Below are 26,051 nucleotides of genomic sequence, written 5' to 3'. Positions count from 1 at the left end.
CCTCGCAGCCGACTGCCCGGCCCGCGGGGGGGGGGAGGCAGCCTTCAACTTCTCCAGGAGAGGCCGAGCTTGCCCGCGACGTTCCCCTGGCGGCCGGGGGGTGGGCACGAAGCCATCGCCCCCAGCCCGCGGGGGCAGAGGCGGACCGGGGCGGGGGGGGGAGGTTGAGGCCGCTCCCCGCCCACCCGCTCCCACCCGCTGCTGCTTCCCTCCGACGGCGGCAGGGACCAGGGTGGGAGCCGCTCCGCCTTCCACTCCCTCCTCCCGCTCTGAGCGGGGGAAAGGGGGTGCGCTTCTTCACCACAGCACCGCCGAGCTGCGGCCGCGGGCGGCGGTTTCTCCTCCGGCTTCTCCTCCGCGGCAGCCGCGCAAACGGGGGACGCTTCGAGAACCCCTCAATATGTGTGTGTGTATATAAATATGTATGTATGTGTGTATAAATAGAAGTATACACACACACAGGTACATATATGTGGCACCCGAGAAGCTGCGGGCGGGGAGAAGCTACCGCAGGATGAGCGGGTCCGGTGGAACCGGGTAGGAGCCCCTTGCCGTGTTTGTCCCGTGCAGCTTCAGCAGAGCCTCTCTCCCCGATACTGGAATGTGTGCGCTGGGAGACAGTCGGGTCCGGCAGGAGCCTGGCTGCTGCCTGGAGAGTTAACAGTGGCTGCTGTTGTAAGATCTAAACCCAGTAACATGTCCTCTCTGAAGTACTTTGTATCTTCAAGCTTACAGATTCTCCTTCCTACTAAATCAATGTGAATCCCATTACCTATATTTTCTCTTTTATTAATATTTTTATAGCATTATCTTAAATTTATTCACTGTTGCATGTCTAATCCTTTCAGTAAAGTTAAAAACAACAACAAAATCCCATTGCTTTGAATTACCTGGTTTTCCTGCGGGTTCCTAGAACTCCTGGATACTAGCCCTTTTCTGGCACTCATTGACTTTCTCTGTTCTTTCAGTCATATTCTTGCTTCCAGGTGGGGTGAAAACTGTTTGAATTGGCAGTTACTCACAGGGTGCCATCAGATCACACCTCTTGGTGTAGTAACATGCTATACAGTAAGGATTTAAAACAGGAAACACCTGCCTCTGAGAGTGCTCTTGTATTTCCAGCAAGAGACAAAAGCCAGATGAGCTAAAGAAAGAGGAAATGACAGTTGAGCCCAGATAGATCAGTATCCATTGACCAATGTCACTGATGTCTGAATGAGAGGAGGTCTTGCAGGCAACATCATGATGGCAAGTTTTGTTCAAGTGTGCGCCAGACAGAGGGAAGCACTGTGTTCGTGGCCCAGCAGTAAGAGAGGCTGCAGTATGAGCTCACATCACACAGACTTAAAAATCTGCTTTGAAAAAAGACCTAACAAGTACCCAGATATCTGGGAAAAAAATCATCTAACACTCATAGGCACTACTGAAACATAAATCCAATAGCAACTGGGGCTTCCATACCTTGGCTCATGGAATGTCTTGGTTTTAATGAAATCTTCCATTTTGTTGGCATCACTTGTTCTTGAAAGCAGGCTCTTACGTGACTCTGCATTGGCTCAGCTCACCCATCAGCACACACGGGACTTGAGGGGTTGGGGCAGGTGTGGCATAAAATCTGAGCACAGGCAGAGTCTCTGGTGGTCAGAAACACAGCAGGCAGTGAGCAGAGTTTGGGAGTTCAGTTGCTTGCTTTCCCTTTTCCTTTTTTGATTCAGCTGAGAAAATAAAATAGGCAAGTCTCACATGGTAAGGATGAAATCTAGTTGGGCAGTTCTTTGACCATTATCAAGATGAAAGTGTTTTCCTATTCAGTCACATATTTTCCTACACTTCGTTAGCTGCCTCACTATGTCTATTCCCTATAGCAATAGGACAAGGGGGAATGAGATCAAACTTAAGCAGAGGAAGTTCAGGTTAGATATAAGGAAGAAGTTCTTTACTGTGAGGGTGGTGAGGCACTGGAACAGGTTGCCTAAAGAAGTGGTGAATGCTCCATCCCTGGCAGCATTCAAGGTGAGGTTGGACAGAGCCTTGGGTGAGATGGCCTAGTGTGAGGTGTCCCTGCCCATGGCAGGGAGGTTGGAACTAGATGATATTAAGGTCCTTTCCAACCCTAACTATTCTATGATTTTATTTAACCACCCAGAATATGTTCATGAGCCTTGAGCTTCAAGTGACTTACCCCTCCAAAGTGATAAAGCAAGTCCTTTGTCCCTCCTCCTCAGACAAGCAAATATTAGAAAGAAAATGATCTTTAGAAGTTAAAGGGTACATCAAAACAAGTTAAAAGATTCAGGCAAAATGTGGAGAAAGGAGAATATTTCCTTGTGTGAATAAGTTTTTTAAAAATAGTGTCTGAAGTACAGCTAAGGAGATAGGGAGCGGGTAAATTTTGTTCAAAATAGCTTTGTATCATAAAAGCTGATAACATTGTACAGTTTAATACTCACTGTAAAAGCAATTTTTCAGTTACTTAAAATGTCACTAAGGCAGAGCAAATTATAAGCCGGTGCTTCCTGCAAATGTGTTGACACAATTCATTAAGTCAGTCATTCTTCTTGACAGCTTTTCAATATACTCCTGGAACGTGATTCTCTAAGTGTACTCAGTGGATGATGTACAGGATCATTTGCATGTTACTCTTACCCATTCCAACTTGAAAGGACTATTTTAGCCTCATATTTTGTTCTGTGCTTTAAATTCCCATGCAGTTCATTGTACGTAGCTGATTTCTTTCCTTCTCAAAGGTCATATGTTCCTATTTTTTGTATTTACTCTCATAATTTTATCTTTGAAGAGACAAGCCAATTTAAGTCAATTTGCTTGCTGTTATAGGAAGGGGTTTGCTTATTATTGCAGAGAAAACATGGAGCCTTGGCAAGATGAAGTAGCTGATACCTCTTTAATTTTTTTTCCTTGAAAGCTTTTCAGTAGGACACATCTAGAATAATATGCCAGTTTCCGGGACTGGGCTGCATCTGGTGAGGTGCTTTCCTTGAGGGTTTTAGAGGCTTCCACATCCCCAGTGTCTGGGAAAGCAGAGAGCGTCCATCACTCCATGATGCTACATCTATTCTATGTATTTAAAATAATGCTACATGAAGGTAGGAGTTGATTCGTCCAAGTTTAGATCCTGCTTTTGTCCTCAGTGACCCTATTTACAAATTCTAATATGCTGTTCCAGACAGCATACAAAAATGAAACACAAGAATGACTGGGTGGCAAGAATAACAAGCTGACACTTGTTCTCCCTTAATTCCCCAAGATATTACTTTTTGACCTTCCATTAGGCTTCAATAAATATCAAATCAGTTTTCTCTCTGGGCTTAGTAACATCCTGTCCTTTGAGTAATTTAGGCTCTCTTCATATTTCTGTATACCTCTGACTCCGTGCTAAAGCCCTTGTTCATCCTTCTTCATGCACTTGTTGAAGTTAAGCTATTTTTTTCACACCTGATAATGTACTTTATTTGCAAATCTCTTCTTTGATATATCATTTTTGTTATAAAAAGTGTTCGGGATTTAAAAAAGAAAAAAAAAGCAAGGGAAGGGAAACATTTTCTTCTAATTTTCCTCTCAAAAAACAATTAACTTTCAAAAATTTTTTCCCCTCCTCCAGAAATAATGTTAGTCACGTATCTTATGCATTTGTGATTCATACTTAGAGTAGATTATAACAGAGGGTACTGGTATCAATTCTTTGTTCCTGTGTTAGTGATGTAAGGTAAGATAGACATCATCAGAGCTAGCTAAGAAATAAGGCCCCAGCATATGTTGACTTACTGAGGCCAGAGTGTATCTATTAAAGTGTCTGTGTTGAAAGAACTTGCACTCAACCCTAAATCCTTCCTCCCTCTCCAGAGGACTTAATGCTTGCAGAGTCTGTTGACACAGCAGGTCTTCACTAACTTGGAACACTCTGACTGAAATGGGTCAAGAAGTGCAGCACAGGAACTTCACCAGTGAAGGAGAAAGCATTGACAGTCCGGCATGGTAACTCTTTCCCCCACACAGCCACCTCTAGAAAACATCTTAGCATAAGAGCTTAAAGGCACTGCTACACTCCACTTCTTAAACAATTCTGCTTTGGATGCATGGCAGGAAAGTGACACAACAGGAGTATACAAGGTAATAAATAAATAGATATTTTTTCTTGCTTTTTTTCCTTTTTTATCATACCCATTTTTGTCCTTTCTTGCGTGCACCAATCTGTCTTCATAAACTGTTGTTTTCATTTGCCTGATGTAATTTTTTTTTTTTCCTTCTGTTTTCTTTTCCTGGAAACAAATATAAGACTGGTGAGGACCTGCTGTTGGGGACAATAAATAAAGTATAGGTATATGCTTCTTTTGCCTTGGGGAAATATGTTGTCAAAATGTTTAGAATATTTATCAGAGGCTGGTTAGAATTCCGTGGACAAATATTACTGAAACCTCGATTTTTATTCCCAGCATGTACTGTTCAGCAAATAACACACTTGTCCAACTTCTAGCAAAGATGTTGCAGCTGCAGTTTTCTTTTCTGTCTTTTCTAATCTTTGTGAAAATAAATCATCACCAGTGTGTAGCAGTAAAGCTGAGAGGTAACCGTTCTCATCTTTGGCATTTCTTATCATCGTCAAAATAAATACTTGCATCTGTGCAACTTAAATGTGAAATCATGTCTTCTCTTTTTGGAACTAGCAAATACTAACAACAGCAAGCTGTCATATGAAAAGAAAACAAACAAAGTGAAATTTATGCTAAAAAATATGTATTGCTTAGAAAAACAGAGCCCTGAAAATTCAGTCTGCACCTTTACAAGGGAGGTTATGATAAAAGTGACCGTGACATTTACGTTACTGAGACAGACAGTACCAAATAAGACATTAGCTCCCTAAAAGTGTTAAATGCAATACTAAAGCAAAACAAAATCTAAGAGTTGCTACCAGGGGCTGCCCTATTGGTAGGATTCCTGCATGCAAATTTCTGAAAGAATTGACTTGAGGTCTATGTATATTGAGAAAGAAAACACCTGGACAGAGGAGATCTGGCTCCATCATGAGATCTTCAGCATACTGATAAAACAAATCACAGTAGAAGCTTGTGGCTTAACAGTGAGGACCACAGATATTTTAAGTAGGTCAGTGGGGCTGGCCTGAACAAAAGTAGTAAGATTTGAATTATTCATGCAGGATATAAGATTGTACACTGGTCTGAATACATGATTCATGATACCTGATGGTGAAAGTGCTTCATACTCAGATTCTTACACCATTACAGCAAACAGGGTTGTGCAGATGTTCTGCATGAAGATCTGTTTAAATGTTCTCCATTTTAAGTGCCTTGAGGAAAGGTTTGTTTTGTTTGTATATTGCCAGACATAAAAGCTGCTTAATCCTGTTCGATGACTCTGACCGCTGCTGCAGCACGGCCATTCAAAAATAACTGATGCATGTTTATGGTCTGCTTCTTACATTCATTAAGACAAATTATGTTCCATCATATGCTCAGCCAAAGAAAACCTGGAATTGTATCTTGAGCTCTTCCATTTTCACCCACATCAAAGAAAAGCTTGACAATACCAGTCAGGATATGCTGATTGTTTGAAGCAGAGAAGCAGTGCTGACTGATCTGCCCCTTCCAGATGCAGATAGGCCAAACCAGAGCTCCTTTCCTGAAATATCTTGACCCAATATTGTCAAGAACAAAATGCTGCCATAGATGTGGCAAGAACAAAGGACCCTGAGCTCCTAGTCCAGCCTCTGCAGCCCAGAAGTAGCTTCTCTGTTACCACCATCCCAGGTCTTTGTAACTCATCAGACAGCAAGGCTAGAAACACGCCCAGAAGGCACTATTGTTCCTTGGTCATCCATTGCAAACCACAGGATCTCTGGTAGAAATGAACCATAAGTCCCCAGGCACAGCTGGCAGAAGCTGCACGGACAGATCCTGTAAGCAGGGACATACCAACAACAGGGAGTTGGCAGCATTGATGCCTTGGCCTTGGTTAGAAGCAGTTTTGCCTCAGTAAGAGTTTGGAGCTCCAGATGGCACAGATTTCCCTTCGTGAACATTTAGACCATTTTGAAGAAAGAGAAATCTGAGGATCCCCAGCCCAGCTGAGGCCCTGGAGTTGGATAGGAATTGGCAGACCTGCTGTCTGCAACTGCTGCTGAACAGAAAACCCCTAGTGGTAATTACCACCTGTATTTTACATATTCTGTGCTATTAATTAATGGTAGAAAGAGATATTTGTACTTTTTGTAACAGTGCTACACAGTGAATTTGGTTACTAGCATACTACAATTCCTCAATACTACAATTCCTCAATCCTTTTGCCGTTTAGGGGGTATCTCTTGACATGGGAGCTTGGGGCTTTAATTCAATTTTTTTTTTTTAGCTAACACAGGAAAGAGAAGACCATTCAATAACTAGAGATGATTCGGATTTTATTACTGGCAGTGTTGAGATGGAGCTCAACGAGTTTAACCAGTAACACGTCAGTCGAGCGAGGTAACTGCTCCACCTGGTGGGGACGAGGAGAGCGGTGTGCCTCGGCCTGCTCTGCTTGGCTGTGTGGAGGGACAAGAGCCAGGTCCCATCTCCTTCGGAGCCAAGCGTGGTGTTCCTCAGAGCCAGGTTTGATTTTCAGCACTCCGCCTGAGATCTGACACATTCCCCACACGGGCTTTCCCCTGCGTTATGGCGGTAGAGCACCTCCGATCGAAGAGTACAGCGAAGACGTGAAACATCCTCTCCCTTTGCTGCTCCGGTTTTGTGACCACAGCCAGCGAACACCGCCGGACAAACTGCGGCTCTGCCGCCGGGAGCGGGGAGCTTCCTGCCCGCGCAGGGCAGGGCCGGGCCTACAAGCCCCAGGCTGCCGCGGGCCGCTGGGGGCGGTGCCGAGAGTCGCGGCCCATCTCAGCACGGCGCTCAGCATGGTTGGCTTCGCCGACTTGAACCTCCCGCAGGGGTCGGAGAAGAAGTCCCTGCAGGGTCTGCTGGAGACCGCAGCACACTGTAAGTCCCTGCCCGGGCACGGCAGGAGCGGGGAGGGCGGCGGCGGGACTCTGGCTCGCGCTGCGGTTCAGAGCCGGGTGGGCCTGAGCTGGGCCCAGTCAGGAGGGCGGCGGGACAAGAGCGCCAGCTCTGGTCTCCTGCTTCCCCGGCGGGCGGCGTTTCCCCTCGCTCCTCTCCGCTCTCCCCCTCAGCTTGTGGTTTTCTGCAAGTGAAGTGACCAGGACTGAGGTCTTCCCAATGCCGAGTAGCGAGAAAAGCCGTGTAGTTTCCGTGTAGCGAGGAGAGCCTTGCAGGGTCTGTCTCTGCCTTTATCCCATTGTAACTTGGTTTTCTTACCTGCGTGGACACATCCTTCCCCCTGCAGTTTATTATCGCCCAAGTCTTCTTTCTCTGCAAACTGCTGTACAGCCACATTCCGCCTGCCAAGCGTCTGTGGGGCAGTTTGACTTTCTCCCCTGATCCCTGCCGAATGAGATCTATTCAGTCAGTTTTGTTCAGCAGCACTTTGAATGCTCACCTTGCCTTCCTTCTGCTGTAGCTGTATTTCTCCCAGCTCTGCATTGTCTGTAGCTTTAACAACTGCCTTGAATGTCTTTAACCATTTTCCGTAAAGAAAGATATCAACAGGACCAAACTAGCGCAGAGTCTTTGGGAACCTTATTCCTAAGTATTCATGTTCATAAAGCTCTGCCATTCAGTGTCAGGACTGGAATGTATTAAAAGGCAAATAAATTTTTAAGGCACTTTTGGGGAGAATTAATCTTCAGAGAGAAATAATGTGAAAGGCAAATATGCATGTGATTATTAATTCTGAGACATTTAAGTAATGAGTGTTTAACACAGGTTGGTTTGTTTCCCTTAGTTTACTGTGTTTACTTTTTCAGTGGGATATTCTGCGGTTGCTCTCAATCATGTCATTGATTTTAAAGAAAAGAAACAGGTAATTTTTGTTGGGATTGTTTTAAGTGTGTTTTCTCTTGTAAACCTACATGCCTCACTGCATGTTCCCAGGTAGCCTTATCTGCAGAATGCACATCTAGATGCAAGTACAAATGTCTGAATTTATGACAGAACTCCTATTTTAGTATAGTGGCCCTGGAGTTAACTTTTAATATGGTCCATGTATTGTCCCTGGGATACAGTTTTGTTAGCACTGCAAATTTCTTTTTAGGATTGGAACACAGCTTTTGTTTATACTGTAAACTTAACTCCTGACATTTTGAGTAACTTTTTGTTCTCTTTTAAGGAAATTGTCAAGCCAGTATCTCCTTCAGAGTTGTTTCCATCTTTGCCTGTTGTGCAAGTATGTCTAGTTACATTCTATCTATGTATTGTCATTCTGGGTTACGTTTTTTACTTTGGTATGTTTGTATATGTGATTTTGTGTATTGCATGTTAAGCAAAAAAGATAAATTTGTCCATTGGTTGATTGTTAAAACTCCCAGCATTAGAAGAACAATACACTAGTGTTAGAGTAGGCGCTATTCATTATATTTAACATTATTTTAACAATTGCTTTGTGTGAATTTTGAACCTTCTTGTAGCTGAATAATTACACTGTAATTCTTGAAAATTGAGTTTTGACAATCACTTCCTGGCTTTGGTGGAGCATCATTTGGATATAATAAACCGAGTCTCTATTTCAGATCGCTTATGTATGTTAATTCAGGAATTTGCACACAGTTGTGGCCTGCCTGTGGAACCATAGCAGTATTAAAACATACTCAGGTTTTCTGCACGATTTTATGCCTTCTGTCCTTCCACCTTTCTTCAGAAAAACAGAGTAAGCCCTTCTTTATGGAGGGCATGTATAATATCAAACAGATCAATTTAAAATTGGAAAGTGTAACTTCAGACTTTCAGAAAATTAACATAGAAAAGAATATGAGCAAGGCACCATTTTCTTTTATAGTGGTCAAAGTCATCACATATTTTTGCTTTGAAACTTTTTAAAGTCTTTTGTATTATTTCTATTTTATAGGGGACATCTAAAAGAATTAAAGTTTTAACCCGGCTAACGCTTGTTATTTCTGATCCTTCCCACTGTAATCTCTTGGTAAGTATGTTTAGTACATCAATTTTCCAATTTTTATTTCCTTTTATCAATGAATGAATGAAACTTTTGAAATTGTATGGGGAAAACTTTGTGGTTTTTGTAGGGCACTCAGCATTGGTTTCTTATATGACATTTTCAGCAAATAACATGATCATGAAGAGATGCAGGCTTACAAGACTGGATATGGCTTCTATTGATCATTTGTCAGTGTGGGACAACAGTTCTGTTACTTTTTTTTTCTTTGATTTCTGGACTTCTGTATGTAAACCAGAAGGCTGTGAGCAAGCCCTGTGTCTTTTTTTGTTTTAGTGCTACATGATCAAAGCAAAAAGCGTAAGTGCCTTACCAGGTGGGTGGGATAAGCCTCAAAATGAGAATGAATGACTTCACAGTATGTCATGTCTCACATCAGAGATTTACTATGTAACTGGATGATTATTTGCTTTGTTTTAGTAGTGAAAGTGAAAAGGGGATTTTTTTTTCTCATTATTTTGGTAATAATCATTGTGCATAGCTTTGGCATCTGCCAGAATTCAAGATAGTAATTGTTCTGACCTTTTGTAGAGATCAACATCTCCAAATATAAGGTTATATGACATCATAGCAGTATTTCCGAAGACTGAGAAACTGTTCCATGTAAGTAAAGTCATCTGATTGGCAATGCTCACTGGGTAACTCTTAGGGCTAGTTCGGGTACATACTTTGTTTTGATTTTATTTGCCATTTTATACAGGTCTGCATGTCATAGAGCTAATTAAGCAACATGGGCTGCCTGGTCAGTTGATAAACTGAGAAGGTTGGGAGGGATTGCAGGAGACTGCAAAGCTTTGAGGTGACTGGTTACAGTCTGAAATATTTACCTAATGAATGGACTTGTATGCCCCTGCACTGTGGTTTCGTCTGTGTGCCTTGTACTCTACTGAGTACTTTTCTCTAGTGAGGAGGAAAAATGTCTTTTTTGTCTTATATATATCCGCACACACGCATACTATCAGCATGTAGAAAACTTCAGTTTTGAACTTTAACTTTTAAAACTGTATGTGTTTGCTGTCTTCTGGTCTCTGAAATGCCAGGGAAAGTGGAAGGATTTTAAAGTGGAATTAGTGTGGTTCTGAGAGTTGGCTTCTTTCTTTTAGCCTTAGGACTTGGCTTGGAAGTTTGTCCAAATGAATAGCTGATCTTTTTTCTTTAGATTTTCCTTTTTTTTTGTTATTTTAAATCAAAAGAGGAGCAAGAGCTTATGAGACGGAGTTAGTTCCAGCTGTCACAGCATCTTAAGAACAGATAAAATTTCCAAATGTAAACATGCCCAGTTGAACATAATGGCCCTTACTCCATTGCTAGACTGAGATTTCTGGTTTTATTTTGAGTGTTTTGGATTATCAGGTTGAAGCTTCACCACTGTCACTTCATGATGTGTTTGTTACTTTGCCTACTGGGAAAACCATTGAGGCTGTATGAAAGTAGAGCAGCCTCAGGGGAAATGCTTGAAGGGCAGATGGTCATTTTCTCACTCAGATTTATCCTGGCTGTTCAGCACAGACTTGCAACTGAAAACTGCTTCCACAAAATTTCTGAGCTGTTGAAGGTGTTGCTGTATCAACAGTATATAAAACTCCAATATATAAATTCCAATATAAAATTCCACTATCTAGGGCAGAATGACCTCAGTTTGGCTTGTTGGATGATAGGTGTGCATTATCTCCATGTGTCTTATATTTTAAACTAAATTTCTCTCAGATACTTGCTAACAGCTGATGTGAGTGGTCTGATCAACTCAAGCATCTGGAAGCAAGTTACCTTTTTGTCAGAATGCTTTTCTTACAAGACCCCAAACTCTGACATCTGACCTATTGCAAGCTCAGCAATAATAACGTTAACTTTGAACTGGAAGAGTAAGTGGAAACATCCTGTCTCTGCTAGCCTTGGCACGCAGCAAGCAGGCATACAGTTTAAAGCAGCATGATGAAGACACAGGAACACCAAAAGAAACATGAATCTCTTTGCAAAATTTACCTTCAAAGAGATCTTGTCAGTATAAAACTGAGTCTGTTGGTAGTGTTTTCAAAGTAAGTTAAAGTTACTTTCTAGTACTGCTGAGTACCTGCTTTGACACATTAAAATTCCATTCTTCTGTTTCCCCTACTTTTTAAAAAATAAAGTTCAAAGCAAGAGGCTGTAGAATAAAGTGAACTTTAAATCATCTTTCAGTAGGAGAATTTGAGCATTAATTATAATAGTTAACAGCTTAATGAAACTAATTTCTGACTGCTTTTATTTCCCTTGTAAGATTTTAGGACTCTTGGGGATGTGAGGGAGGTGAATAGTTGTAAAATACTCTTGAAGGCCACTCTTCACCTCTTTCTTGTCATCTCTGGCAACAGTGTGATTGGTATGTACTGAAAGATGTGCTCGAATTCTCCAAATAATTTGTATCCTCAGGGGTATGAGTAAGCTATGTTTGCCAAGATAATTGTAGAACATGTTCCTTTAAGTCTCCCATGAGGATTGTTTTGAGCTGCAACAGGAATGCCCCCTCCTTGCTAGTAATGAGGTCTGTGCCTGTTGCTTTTCAAAAATTCTGCTTTTTAAGATTTCTGACTGTTTTAATATTAGTTCTGCCTGCTGTTTGTAAGCAATTAGCAAGTCACCCGTATCTAAAAAGCCTGCACATACAACTCTGAGGATGTAGTGCAAAGCCAAATTTCAGTGTTTATTCCTAAAACATTTGCCCAAACTTTCTTCAGGCCATCCAAGCAGTGGCGAATTTGTTTATTTTGGATGTCTGGAGTCTCCCAGCAGATGGGGCTCTTGCCTACGGTGTGGCCAGGCAGGCGCTGGGCTGTGCGACTGCTTCGAATCATTTTCTGTGAAGTTTTCTATGAGGTTTTGCATTTCAGATCCTTTCAGCAGGCAGGGTAGCCTTAACGTGCCTGTGTGTGTGACTTGTCCAGGATCCAAAGCTAGGCTGAACATTGGAGTGTTTGGAGAAATCTCCTCTCAAATTTTCCATGCAATGAAGGAATTCCTCCTTATGGGAAATATGACTCTTAATTTTGTTTTTTCTTGGTGGTGGTTTCTGAAATGTTCCTGTCACTGGAGTCGTGTAGATATCCTGGCATTTGGGTTCCTCCCTTTCCCACTGTGCTTAATTTGCAAAATGGAAATGAGTTTTCCAGTGTTTCTGGAGCTGATTAGGAGCACTTGTTTTCTCATCACATAGGGCAACTTGTATATTTTGATGTGTATTCTTGCTTTCCTTCATTTTCAGCTTTCTCTCTTTGTAAATTTCCTATGGCCTTACCGACATGTTTTGTAAGACGTGATTCAGAGCTGTTTCCTCTGTGCATTTTCCCATGAATTACCCCTGTCTAGATAGTAGTTTGTATTCCACATAAGAAAAGGAGTAAAACTGGCTGTAGTAGTGCTAAACTTACGCATGCAAGTCTAATTCAATGGAATAGATTCCAACTGTGTTCTGTCTAACAGAGTTGGTAAAGGTACGGCATGAAGATAAATTTTAGTCTGAAGGGTAGAGACACTTTAACATAAAAAACCTTGTGGTTTTCTGGATCTTTGAATTGCCTGCACATATGCTGCGGCCCTTCTGTCTAAGAGGAGTGGTATCAGCTAAGAAGCATTCCTAAAGCTGGGCATTTGCTCTCATCCCCATCCAAAGTTCATGTGAACAAACCGGTAGAAGACTAGTCTGCAAAGCAACAGCTTGCCTTGCGTTAGAGCAGCCCATCCCTGGAACTCTCCACAACCCCTATTGCTTTTGTGCTGGTGCAAGGAGGGATGAATGGCTGGCACCTGGCTCAGGTGTATTTGGAACAGTTGCTGGCAGGTTTCTGGATGCACAGCTCCCCTGTGCATTAAAATTCCTTTTCAACTTCAGCCTTTTTTATCTTCTTTGTTACAATGCTGCTTGCAGACATTAATCTGGCCTTGTGTAATTGTCTTGATGGTGTAGGCATATGTCTACATATCCTACTTATCTTCTGTGCATGGGGTTATATGTAAATCACGCGCTCACTTTTATGTGTATTTAATTTTCTCTATAAGTCAGTGTGGAGATTCTCTTCTCCACGTTTCTCTTTGCTCCTTCTGTCTTTTAATACAGTGGTGAGTTCAAAGCTAAGCTTTGAAACTGTAACACTTGATGCCATCTTCAGACTCCTCCAGCGTCAGGAAGAGCTGTATGTTACCCACCCAGCCAGGAAAGTGGGGCCCAGAACTGGGCATGGAGCACACCAATTCTGCTTTTCTTTCAGTCTTTTCTTGGTTGCTTGTGGTAAAAACAGTCCCGAAAACAAACAGTTACTGCCCTGGATTTAGAGAGTGATGGGGTAAGAGGCAGTGCCTGGGCTGTTCCCTTTGCAAATAGGGGTTTTCCTTCATTAGCTATGAGTTCTTTTGCCAAAAACCAACATTGCATGTCCTAGTCAAAGAAAAAGCATTAAGTCTTGCCTTTGGGTTGGTCATTATATTACTGGAAAAGTAGTTCTGTGAAAGAAGGCTTGGGTTTTAAGCCCAAAATGCTCAAGCTTTGCACCTGTAGCCTTGCTGTTTTATTGGCAAACGTGCTAGACAGAGTACCTCTTCACTTTAAAACTGAACTCATCCTGGAGAGACATTTATTGCATTAAGAGATGAAGGAGAATACTAGTGCATCTAAAGTTGGTTATGTGGTTTTTTGGCATATCTAAAAATATGTTCCTATTTCTTTGCTGTAGATCGCTTGCACAACTCTAGACGTGGATCTGGTATGCATAAATGTAACAGAAAAACTGCCATTCTACTTCCGAAGGCCCCCTGTGAATATGGTAAATTTATATCTAAATTGTTTTCTTGCTGTTAAATTCTGTATTTAATGTCGGTCTGAGTTTAATTCCCTACCATTTTCCTCCCACCATTCCCATCCACATGGTTCTTTTATTTTCTTCCATAATGTATAGTGTTGTTTCAGATGTCCTTCACTTCAAGGCCTCCGCTGCAGCATTTAATACACACTGATATATGTTATTTCTTTTTCTCCTCCCTGTTCCCCACTTGAGAAGGCAGAAGTGGTCTTCCCAAGGAGTGGAAACAGAGCCTTAAGGCCACTAGTATGCTAAGCAGTGAGATGTGGTGTGATTGCTGACTGAGCTGCTTCCCATACCAGGAGTGGTACAGTTGTGTCAGAATAGATAAATAGCCCTGTGATTTAAAAGATAGGAGAATGTGAATGACAGTATTAATTTGGGACAGGGATCTTGTGCAGTTATTTGGAAGAAAACTGTATTGCATCCATATTTAGACAAAAAAACACGTCTTGGCAGATGAGCCAAATGTGGAATTGGTAAATATCTGCTGTGGGACACTAGAAGACTATCAGCATGGATCAAATGTTTTGGTAATACAGTTTTGCCTACTGTTGGTGGTTTGCCAGAAAGCTTAATCCAAACATGCTCTTCAGTGAACTAGTTTTTGCCTCTGAGTATATGTCAGGGTTCATTCCATGTGGGCATTCTTGGCTGGTGTAGTCCTTTGTGCTGAAAAAAGTACAAATCTGGAATTGGCTAGAAACCCTACTTCCTTTTCTACAGAAAGTTTGTTCAAGAATTAAAATCAAAAATTAACTAGAAATTATTCTGAAACAGCAAAAGTATACTTTGGAATTTACTACAGGCTGGGAATTTTAACATTCCACTTGAAATAACAATTTTATATGAAATGTTGTTTGAAAGTAGCCTAGCTGGCTAAAACTCCAGCAGCTGACCTGGCTCCAGCAAGACCAAGGGTAGCTCTTGGAGCCCTGTGTTAGGGGACATTTTACTTACAAGCTAGTTCTCATCTTCCACATTCCCAGCTTCAAGGCAGTCTGTCTGTCAGACTGGTTTTGTGCATCCTGGGGCAGTCAGTTTTGGTTGTTGTGGTGCCAGACAGACAGATTGGCAGGCAGCTGAAGCAGTGGGGATGAGGTTAAAAATCTGCTTGACTGGAAATTGGTGTATTGCCATCACCTGTTTTGGTTTTGATAAATTCAGGCTTCTCTTCTTGTTTGCAGATGTTGGACTAGTTCTGTTTAAAACATTTCACGTGTACATAGCTTCTGTTGTGCTTGCATGCAGAGGTCATGCATGGGTAGGAGCTGGATTAATTCCATCTGTATTCAGTTACTGGATTCTTTTATACTAGCATTGCAGCATTTCTTGATAACATGAGTATAATGCATAGAGTAAAATTTCAGGCAAATGTAGTTTAGGCCATGGAACAAAGAACTAGCTTTAAATTGTGTCTTTATTGCTAACTCACTATGTCCTATAACAAGTTGATAAACCTTTCCCTGTGTGTTTGCAAAAACAGGAATACTAGGTTTTTGGTGGGGTACTTTAACAGATAGCAAAACATTTTAAAGCAGTTGAAAATATAATCAGTATTACTGTTTGAAACTTCTCCTGTGACTCACTGTTATTTAACATTGTCACAAATAATCAGTATTGCTGCTTTTATGCAAGGACAAGTTCCTCACCTGCAAGTCATGGGTACTGTTGGAACCAGTGGTTTTCCTAACAGCAGGCTGTGTGGCTAGAGGAGAGTCATCAAAATTTCAAGACTTGTTTCTGACCAGAAGTAGCTAACTTTCTCCTCAACTCTATGATAGTGGAAAGCCAGTTACAACTGATAAATGGCTAGTATTTCTTTGTTTGTTAAACCTCATTTATCTGGCTTCCCAAGATTCAAGTACACGTATCTGGTGTACAGTGAAACCTTGCTGCCTGCTCCTTGCATGCTATGCTGAGCTCTTGCTGGAACAATTCCATCTTAACTTTTTTCGTATGGAGTACAGTTAAAGTGAGAATAAGCAATATCAATAATAGACAGCAGTTGTTAAGATTGTTATGCTTCTCTGCTTTTGATTTTTGATCACTTGCTTTCATGTGAAGGCAATAGATCGAGGCATTTACTTTGAACTTCTCTATACGCCTGCCATCAAAGACTCCACAATGAGAAGATACACAATTTCAAATGCGATCAGCCTGATGCAGATCTGCAAAGGAAAGGTAAGCTCTCAATGTGAAAGCGAGCTAATTAATTCACTTCAAATTCTTCTGGAGTTGGATAGACGGAGCCATTTTAAATGAGTTTGATGCTGAGGTTTCTGAAGCTGTGACTGAATCTTTGCCTGCTAATACAAGGACACAATTATTCTAGCTCCAGATACTTCCAGCCATGCACCACTGCATGATTTCTTCTTAAGTTGTCAAACTGTTAGATTCTTTTTTCAGAACAGTCTATCTGTTGTTGTACAATGTGTGCATTATTCAAAACAAAAGGGGAAAAAAATGTCAAGAGACCTAAGGTTTTGCACTGGAACTGAAACCCATGCATCTCTTTAAAATACATTTCTTATTTCTAATTGACCAAAATTGCTTATTTAATAGTGTACCTTCAATATGGGGGAGTAGAAAATAATAATAAAAAAAGTAAAAATCTCATTTTGTTAAACAGTTAGTAAATTTAATAGTAAAGGTATTTTACTATTAAATAGTATTTTTAATAGTAAAAATAACTGCATTCTTCCCTGCAACTGAAATCCAAGGAAGAACTAATGCTTGCAGCTGAGATGCCTATAATGAATTGCTTTCATGCCTTACCTCCTCCCAGCTACCAGCCTGATCTGCCTGTCATGCTGGGTCCTTTCAGGCCATGTTTTGGGTTTTTTTAACAGGGAAGCATATCGTAATACATATCCAAGTTAAAAGAGATTATAGCTCCCACCACCTTTATTGGAAGTAATGGCCTTTGCTGCAGCTAGGTAGTCCAGAAAAGCCAAAATTGGCATTCCTGTGCAAATCTAGTCTTAAGTGGGGTATACAGCTAGGAAGGCAAATGAAAAGCAGATCTGTTGTTACCTTCAGGTTCCCTTCAGGCGTAGCGGCCTCTTTTATAGACAGAGAATGGGTCAGACAAACTCCCTTGGTGCTACAGAAGGTATTTTCATGGCCTTTCCAGAGCTAATTGCACAAATACTGACTTGGAGATGAGGTACCCACACACAAGCCCCCTTTTCTCTGGGATTCATTTTTTGCTAGTTTCCTTTTTCCTGTGCACAGCTGAAAATATGCATCTCGTGATTACTGAAAAGCATCAGTTGAGTTGCCATCGTGAACACAGCAAGAGAGACATTTGGGTGCTCAGTCTGCACAGTGCTCTTTCTTTCTGTATCTGACAATCTAGTGCATCATCTGTGCCTGCAAGGTAAATTAGCTGGACATGACAAGTTGCTGTTAGGCACTGGTAGTGCTGGCTTGGAACTGCTGGAACTGGACTGGAACTGCTAGCTTGTCTTTACTTTTCACCATTATTCTTGCCTTCAGGCTCAGTACCTGGTGGGCCTGCAGAGGTGGATATTAGCTCTCACTGGCAGGTTGTCTCCATCAGTTATAGAAAGGCTTTTTTTTAATGAGACAAGAGATGGCTGACCCATAGTCTGCACTGGCATCTGCCATGCAGCCCTTGCCTTCTGTAACCTGTAGCTGCTGAACTTTTAGCAGTTTTTGGATCCTTTTGTTCCTCCTCTGTTGTAGCAGGGCAGAGAAATTTCCAGAAATTTACTCGTATCCTTGGAGCTGGCATTGAGCAGAATCCTTCAAACATGCTGAAATGTGCAGGCAATGAGGGAAGAACTCGCCTGCATTGACAGACAGAAGGTGTGCGTAGCCACAGTCCATCACCTCACATGTTTTGGTAACTGAGTGTAGGTACTATGCCTGAAGCAGTGTACTGAAAGTTGCTGTCTCCTTTACCTGGGGAGATAATGTTTTGCCTTTGAGTTCTTCCCTTCAGCCGTTCACTTGGATTTGCCTTTGCTTGCCTCTCCTTCACTTGCTAGCAGTGCTTTTCTTGTTTGCTCTTGCCTCCTCCCATCTTACCCATCCTGTAATGGAGGCCTTTGAACCAGGCGGAGTATATCTCCAATGTGCAGCAGTGAACTACAATCCTGTGTTGGTTGAAGATGGCTTGCACAGCTGTTCTGGGAGCTTCTCTGAGCCTGGGAGGCAGGCATCGGTTGCTACACCTCAGAGCAGGAGACTTGAATTTTCACAGCAAAATCTAGCAGTCAGCACCGCTGAAGCACAAAAGCACCCTGGGGATCCATAGTGCAGTCATTTTAAAGGTGAACTATGCAGAAAGAAATGTCTTAGGCTCCATCATGATGTGTGCTTTTAAGTCACTCTGTGGGTATTGCTTCTGCTTCTGGCTTTCCTCATGCTAAGGCAGAGTGGTCTGTCCCATACTTTCCTCCTTAGCACATGAAACCCTGGGCACAATATGAGCATGCCGTCATTTCCATGCAAATAGCTGTTTTATGTGTTGAGTTCCAGCTGCGTACAGTGTTTTCTTCCAGTGTCTGCCCTGCTGTCTGTGCTGGGGAGGTGGCAGGACAAGCAAAGCAGTTCAAGGAAGGGATCAAAATCCCCACCTTGTAACTGGGGGCGGTGTGATGTGTTGGTGGTACTGACGTCAGAGAGGGAAAGTCTTTCGCTGCCTCGGTACAATTGCTCATACCCACCCACTCAAGCAGGAATTCCCAAAGCCTTTCGTTCAGTATAATAAAAGGTGCAAGGGTTTTTTTTTGCTGCTTCAAGGTTTCCACCTGTGCAAAACAGCCACCCACTGAGTGAGCATCCTTGGAGGTTTAATAACAGGAGAGCACTGGCAGCTAAGCTGTGGTATCTGCCAGCCCCCAAGCAGTCGGTTTCTGCAGAAACCCTATGGGGGAGAAGGATGTGTCTCTACCTGATGATTTTCCTGGGGGTGCCAGTGTTGATGGAAGTGAGTGTATGGCATGAACTGGCAGCCTCTAGCTTCAGACACCAGTGTGAGTTCAGTTAAAGCCAGCATGAATGCTGAGGTTAGGATTGAGTTGTACTGCAGCACGGAGTAGGCTGAAAATTTGGGAGCACCAAGCTGTCAAAAGGCAGTTATCTGTAAGCTGGTGCTGGGAGATCCTGAACTCCACTTCTAAGTCTTCTTCTGTTACAGCTCAGGCTGAGTTGTCATTTGTGTGAGGCCTTTTTCAGCTAGTGTAGATAAAGGGAGCACTTAACACAGTGTGTACAGCTCTGCGTTTCTTCTTTACCCTTTAAAGTATACCATGAGAGATACTGGCTTAATGCCATCACTCTGACATTTATATTGCTTAATCTATTACCTCTGAAAGGTGCGGTACTTGTTCATCTCACATTTGTCTGTGAAAGTGTAACTGCAAAGGGGTCTTGTCCCTGTACCTCTCTCTCTCTGTAGGGGCCAAGGGGATGACCGGGGTTTATTCATGTCCCCATATTAAGATCCACACCTTGCTCGAATTCACTAACTCTGAAGGCATCAGATGCTCTGATGTTTAATTGGGCTCTGAGCCTGAACTTAGGTGATGCTCATAAAGTCTTTGCAGCTTGCTGATTTTTTTGTTGTTTTTTTTTTCATTTCTTGATGCTGTCTGACAGATGAATGTTTGTTCTCTTTTGTTTTCTAGAATATTGTCATATCTAGTGCAGCTGAAAGGGTAAGTCCCAGATTATTTTTTTGTAAGTCAGAACAAGTTGAGGATTTATCAGTGCCTGAAAATAGAGCTCTAATTGCATATTAAACATGAAAATGAATTGTAATTTTAAATATTATTTTCATCTTGTGGATGGTTTTTTAATCAATGTTTTGCCAAAGAATTGTATTGTGGGTTTGGGTTTTTTTCGTTTGATTGGGTGGGGTTTTCTTTGCTGCTGTGGTATTTTCCATGACAGTTTTCTCCCAGATGAGGACTGTGTTTTCCAAAATAGTAGTACTTGCTTGATTTCCTAGTGCATCTTCAGCAGCTTGCTATTATGTAGTATTTAATCTTGCCTTCCTTATATCCCTGTCCTGCTGGTCACACTGTGTCAGCCTGAGAGAGAGTGGATGTACATCTAGAATGATAGAATAGGTAGGGTTGGAAAGGACCTTGAGATCATCTAATTCCAGTCCCCTGCCATGTCCAACCTTCTTTGTTTCGTTTTAGCCTCTAGAACTACGAGGTCCTTATGACGTGGCTAATCTGTATCCTTTTTTCAAGTAAAAGACAGCAATTACTATTAACATGATGAAAGTTCAAAGCAGTGTTGAAATACTTCTATCCTTTGCACTCCTTGAACTTCACACAGTAATGATTGCTGATGACCAGTTCAATGAATTGAGACTGAGTGGGTGTGGGAACAGCAACATCTTGGTCTTGAGGTGGCATGAGCAGTCACTAAATAGTAATGTCTCTGTTCAGCTACAGGTATGTTTGATTGTGATATGTATTGATACTGTGTGGGTTTAAGTGGGGAAATGAATAAAAACCACCAAAATCTATGGATGGACACTGTGAACCAAACCAGAAATTATTACTATGATCTCCAAGATGCCACATCTTTAGTAGAAGCTATAAAATTGAATTTATATTAAGAAAGATAAAGTTCCTATCAGAATGCTGGTTACTTCTGAATTTTCCAGTCCTTGTTTACCCGCACATACGTAACTAAGTGGTTATGTTCTAGAAACCAAGGAGAGTGTCTTTTCTCCCCTCTTTTAGGAATTCAGCTTTATTTTTACTATTCCCCCCTCCTTGGCTGACAAGCATGTATCTAGACTGCCCCTCAAAGGGAAGGAGCATGCTCTGAGTCATGAGAACCGTGTGGGAGGTTGTGTGGCCTGGAAAGATTTTATGCACAACATTTCCTTCCCTCTTAAAAAGAGCAGTCAGGCTCAACCCAAATTAGCATACCTAATCTGGTGTCATCCTTGCTGAAGGTGGATGGGAACTTTCCAGCATAATGCTTTTGTATCAGACAGTGCCCTTCCCCCAAACCTGAGCTTTTTAATGGGGTAACTTTTTTGCTTATTATTCACATAAAAATGTTCCCGTGATGGCAGACCTTTATTTTCAAAAGTATGGCTCCTTGTCTGGAAAAAAGCAACATTGCCAGGAGCATTCCAGGAGGGCTGCTGGGGAACTACAGCTGGGAGAATTGGGTGCCTCAGTTCCCTGCCTCTGGGTAGCCTTATGCAAAATGTCACTTTGAGTTACAGCTTCGCTAATTCCCAGTTATTTGTGGAGTAAGCAAACCTACCATGCAGACGGACTTCCCTGTTTTGTTTGTTCCTTTCTGTGCATTTTGACCCTGAGCAAAGGTGACAGAGGTTTGCTGTTTGGCCTGTCAGAAGGCGAAGCCAAGGCAGCTGTATCTACCAACTGCAGAGCCACCATGCTTCATGGAGGTAAGTGAAAAGCACATGCAAGCTTGTTTAAGTAATGTGCATTTGTTAAACTAAGTTCATGTTAATGCATATTTTCCAAAAGGCCTGAGACCTTATAGAGTAAGTCAGTTTGGGGTTTTAGCTCCCTTGTCCAATGCGTGAAGAGGAGCTTGTGTGGCAAGGGTGTTTTATTTTCCCTAGTTGCTGTGTTAGCAAACCAGTGGCTGAACTGAGTGGGCTGTCTGTACTGGAGTACTTGCTTAACCACATTAACGATTCATAAACTGTTTAGCCAAAACACAGATCTGCCTGTTGTGTTTCCTAGTGAAACTATCCCATCCCTTGTTTCAGAAAGGCCTTGTTTCAGAAAGGGTTGAATGCTGATCTTGGTAGCACCAGCAGAAAATGTGTCACAAACTTTGAGGAAATCAGGATGCATTTTGTTTTAACCCTCTTGCAGCATGAGTGTGGAAACAACCTTTGCCATCTCTCTTTCTGATGCTTCATTATGTGGTCTGTTTTTCACTTGCTTTTCAGTCTGGACCATTTCAAACGATGCAAAATCAAATACCCTGAGTGCTTGCTGCTTAGGAAAAAAAAAAGTTTTATATAGTATACAGTGGCCTGAAGTGTTGTGCTGAAACAAACCTTGCTTCTTTACGCTTTCAGCAGAGGCAGCTAGTAGTAGCTGTCTTCTGGTTGCCCATTGTTAATATTAAGAAAGTGGAAATTTAGCTTGTGGCCCCCTTCACTGGAAATCAAAAGGTTCCCAGTTGTATTTTGTGCCCTGGTATCAGTGCAGCAGAGATGTGAAAGTTGATGTTCCAGCAATCAGTTTAGACCTTTACTTTCCACCATAGCACCAACTTCTTCATCCATACCCTCCCTTTCACATGCTTAGTTATTGGTTCTCAGTCTTTCTTGATTTTGTTGTTTATTCTGACGGCAGTTCAACTTTGTGGCTGAGTAGTTACATGTAGCTCTTTATGCCTGCCTCTGTCAAGGTTTGTTGGGTATGTGTGATTTCTGGTCACCTTCCTAACAAGTTGCTCTAAGTTGCAAAGGCACAGTAGGATTTGGTTTACATCACTTGTTTCAGTAGAGGTGGAGCTTGAACCTGCTGTAATTCACAGCAGGTAGCTTTGACGTCTTGGTGTTCCTGAGAATGGGGTTCTTCTCTAGCTGCTATTCCCCAGCACAGAGACAGCGTATGGGAAGAATTTTTGTCAAGTTTATGTGGAATTTCTCAAGACCATCATCTGTTGATTAAATAGCAAGTGCTGGTTCCCTGTCCCCAGAGAATACTAGCCCAGAATAAGTCAGTACATTTTGGCAGGGTTCTTGGAGAGCCTCTTTGCTAACAGAGTATTTGTAGAGAATCTATTCTACCTCAAATTTTGTGGAGAAGCCTCCCACCACTAGTTATGAAATTGGATTGGGCTCACTAGGTTGTTTGGCAAACTTGTGAGGAGTTTGGTAACATCACACAGTAGTATTTTATGGTAATGCTGAGGGTTCTGTAAATAAAATATTCTTGAATACCATAAAGCTACTTACTTGGTATGTATAGGGGAGCCTCTGCCAACATTGCTGTGCCAGCATAGTCTGTTTAAGAATCCTGGCCTATGTGAATTTATTTTTTTTTTGAAGAACAGTATGTTTTGCTCAGAAATGCTTTTGACAGTGCTTCAAGAATGTGTCCTGAGCCTATTGAACTGATTAAGCCTGGTTTCTTACGTTCTTGTGTGTCTGCAGCCCCTCAGCCACCACAGACCTCAGTTTTCACTTATGTTTGCTGTAATTCTACACCCACTGTCGGGTTTCCCCACTCCATAGTGCAGCGTATCCCCAGCTCCTGCCTATGCAGGTTGCTTACCTGCTGTATGTGCTGACCGGCTGGCTGTTAAACATGTTGAACTGTGCTTTGGGGCATGGGCACCTGAAATAACATTAAATGCATGTGTCATTTTATTTGAGGTACTACAGCTTCTGCTTATATTATTCCAGAAACTCGGAAGACTGCCTGTGGGATAGTGTACACAGTGAAGAAGCCTCGCAAGGTTGAGGAGGATGAAACACTGCCAGCCTGCAAAAAACCTAAGACTCAAGCTTGAGGACTGAACCAGTTATCAACAAGAACCTCCATCCCATCTTTACCCGGTGTTGAGACATTTTTCTCCCTCCAGCTACTCCCATTCCTCCCTTACTACTTTATTTAGCCTGGAGAAGAATTCTTCTGCTGCTCAAGTGAGGAAAGCTGTGGGAATGAGACTGCTGTATGGTAGTTCACCACACCTAAAAGGTCATGCTGGGCTTCTGGCCAAGGTCAGGAGACTCTCTCTCCACCCTGTCTTAAGTCTTCTGAAGATAGTGCAAACTGAACATGATGTTTCTAACAAATTTTCAGTTGTACAAGTGCATTCCTTTTTAATTAAAAAACATTCTAAGAATGTATGCTTTGAAAGTATAGCTCATGGTTTCTCAAGTTTTAAACATCTCTGTACTAAACCTTACAGCTGCAAACAGCAGGTGAAGTTTACCTTCAGGGGCATGTGGAGAATAATTGTGCAGTAAAGAAAAAACAAAACAAAACGCTGCTTCCCATTCTGTTTTGTGACCAGTGGCTATAAAGAAGATCCTAGATTCTGTCACTTGCTAGGAGATACCTTGGATTTGTGTTACAGTAGGACTGAGTAACCTGACTGCGAGAGACACATCCCAAGGGCCATCCCTGTCCTGCAGCTCTTAAAACCACAGTCACATGAGATGGTTACTGCAGATGGGAAGGAAGAGCCCAAGGTTACACTGAGTATGTGTTCAGCATGCTGTGTTGCAGTCGCAGCATAACAGCTGTCTCACCTAGGCCTGAGCAGTCTCCATGTCACATCATTTTTACTGCATCATTTCCTTCTTTATGTCCTGGTCTGGCAGTGTTGTCTAGGAGAGTGTTCATTTTGCTGCCTCCTGCCTGTTTTCCTTCCTGTTAATGCCTCAGTAAACTTAATCTGGCTGCCAAAAAAGCAATCATAACAGATTTATAATCAGCAGAGCATTGTCAGAGCTCTTCCAAATGTTGACTGAAGTTTTTCTTTTGATGAAACCAATATAAAAAGTTATGTAAACTACTGTACTCAAGATACTCTTGAGCCAGCTTTACAGTGAATATTCCAGTTCTGTATTTGCATCTGACAAGTTGAGAAGTGGAAGTTACAGCATGTAAAATATTGCAGAAATCTTGCAGTGGATCATCTCGGAGTTCTTGGTAACTGGACTGAGCAGAATAGGTGAAGATCTCAGTAGAGTAACAGTTCTATATAATGCTGGTATATAAGTCACAACACCTTTTGCTTCAACAAATTTTGAGTTATTGTTGATTTGATGATTTCAGTCTGTTTTAGTCTAGTTGTTGGGATGTTATATGTATGTATCACACACACATAGACACACATAGTTTGCTATTTATGGACTTACCTCCAAAATGATCATGCTCTAATCAGAGAAAAAGCAAAATGTTTTTGTCTAGTGCAATTTTCTGAGTGACATACCCTGAGCATGGCAGGAGTTGTTTGGAAACTAGCATATGGGAGGAGGCTTTGAATGCTAAAAGTCCTTGCTACTCGTTTGACTTGATACAAAAAATTTACAGTCTTGTATCTTTATCCTTTAAGATACAGTGCTTCAGGAACTGAGAGAAAAGTTTCTTCTCCACCAGTTTCCTGAAGCATGTTATTCTGGCCACTTTGCTGCCTGAACAATTGAACTCCTCAGTTAGGATGATAAACAGAGTTAGCCAGCACTGATGTCATTTCTATTTCCTGCAAGGAATGCTCCCAGTGTCTGGGTAATTGTGCACAAACAAGTAGTGAAGTAGTGGCTTGCAGAGAAGGGCAGCGAGCAGAGGTGTGCCATCATTTTCAGGGAGAAGAGTGTGTTCACAAATAAGGCATGTGGCTGGCAAGGTGACACTCGTGAGTTATGGTGCTTGTGTGAGAAAAGTCTCATCTGTCTAAAACTGTTGGCCTCAGTCTAGGATAGCTGGCTGCAGACAGAACTGGCGTTTCCTCTGCTTGCTCTTGTGCAGGGTTTCTGTAAATTCACTTAGTCTCCAAAATTGGCACTCCTATAACAACTGTTTATCACTGTCTGCTCCTGACCCCACCTCATTGCCGAGGACATTGCTTTGGCGAGACAGTAAAGCCTCATGGCTGGAAGCCAAGTGACAGAGCTTGCTGAAGGTGTGCAGGAGCCTGTCATGAATTTCTCGGGGAGGCCATGCCATGGGGCATCAGGATTTTCAGTGAATGCATCATGTAATGTCCCAGTGAAATGGGATGTTGATGCCCCTGCCGGCAGCACCGTTAAGATTGTTTTGCGTCTGCAAAAGCAAAGGGAGAGGTGTCTGCCTTTCCTAGCAGAACTCGCATTGCCCTTGACTTGGATAACTGAAGCTGTCTCATGTGCTCCACATAGTAAGTACTGATTTGCTGGGAAACAGATTTTAAATCAAACTCAGTAATAAAACTGTAGCTTTGTTTTACTAGCTACTCAAGTACTGTCTTTCTGCTTTTGTATATGTGTTTCCATTTAACAAAATAAGTAAGAGATGGCATTTGTCTTGCAGTAACAGGGAGGTAGCTCAAGGGTGGGCTGCTCTAGGGAGCTGAGACTTTTTCTGAGCTTTCTGGCCAAGACATGAGCTTTCTTTACGGAGAGACAGAATCACCCTGTGC

The 26,051-nt window shown here is 42.1% G+C and overlaps 1 protein-coding gene across 1 annotated transcript; it reads left to right on the top strand.

Moving 5' to 3' along the window:
* The first annotated feature begins 6,912 nt into the window (after positions 1–6,912).
* Positions 6,913–24,456, top strand: RPP30 (ribonuclease P/MRP subunit p30). Its single transcript, XM_057400997.1, has 11 exons — positions 6,913–7,004; positions 7,889–7,944; positions 8,251–8,307; positions 8,986–9,060; positions 9,625–9,696; positions 13,797–13,886; positions 15,990–16,106; positions 19,583–19,612; positions 20,102–20,139; positions 21,263–21,342; positions 23,329–24,456. Exons 1-11 carry the CDS (start codon positions 6,923–6,925, stop codon positions 23,433–23,435), a joined length of 804 nt encoding a protein of 267 aa, XP_057256980.1. The 5' UTR covers positions 6,913–6,922; the 3' UTR covers positions 23,436–24,456.
* Positions 24,457–26,051: the final 1,595 nt, after the last annotated feature.

Source organism: Pezoporus wallicus, unplaced genomic scaffold (genome assembly GCF_028554395.1).
Source record: "Pezoporus wallicus isolate ANWC-B61680 ecotype Strahan unplaced genomic scaffold, APGP_CSIRO_Pwel_v1 contig_5524, whole genome shotgun sequence".
Taxonomy (NCBI): domain Eukaryota; kingdom Metazoa; phylum Chordata; class Aves; order Psittaciformes; family Psittacidae; genus Pezoporus; species Pezoporus wallicus.
This window is presented reverse-complemented; position numbering and strand designations above follow the sequence as displayed.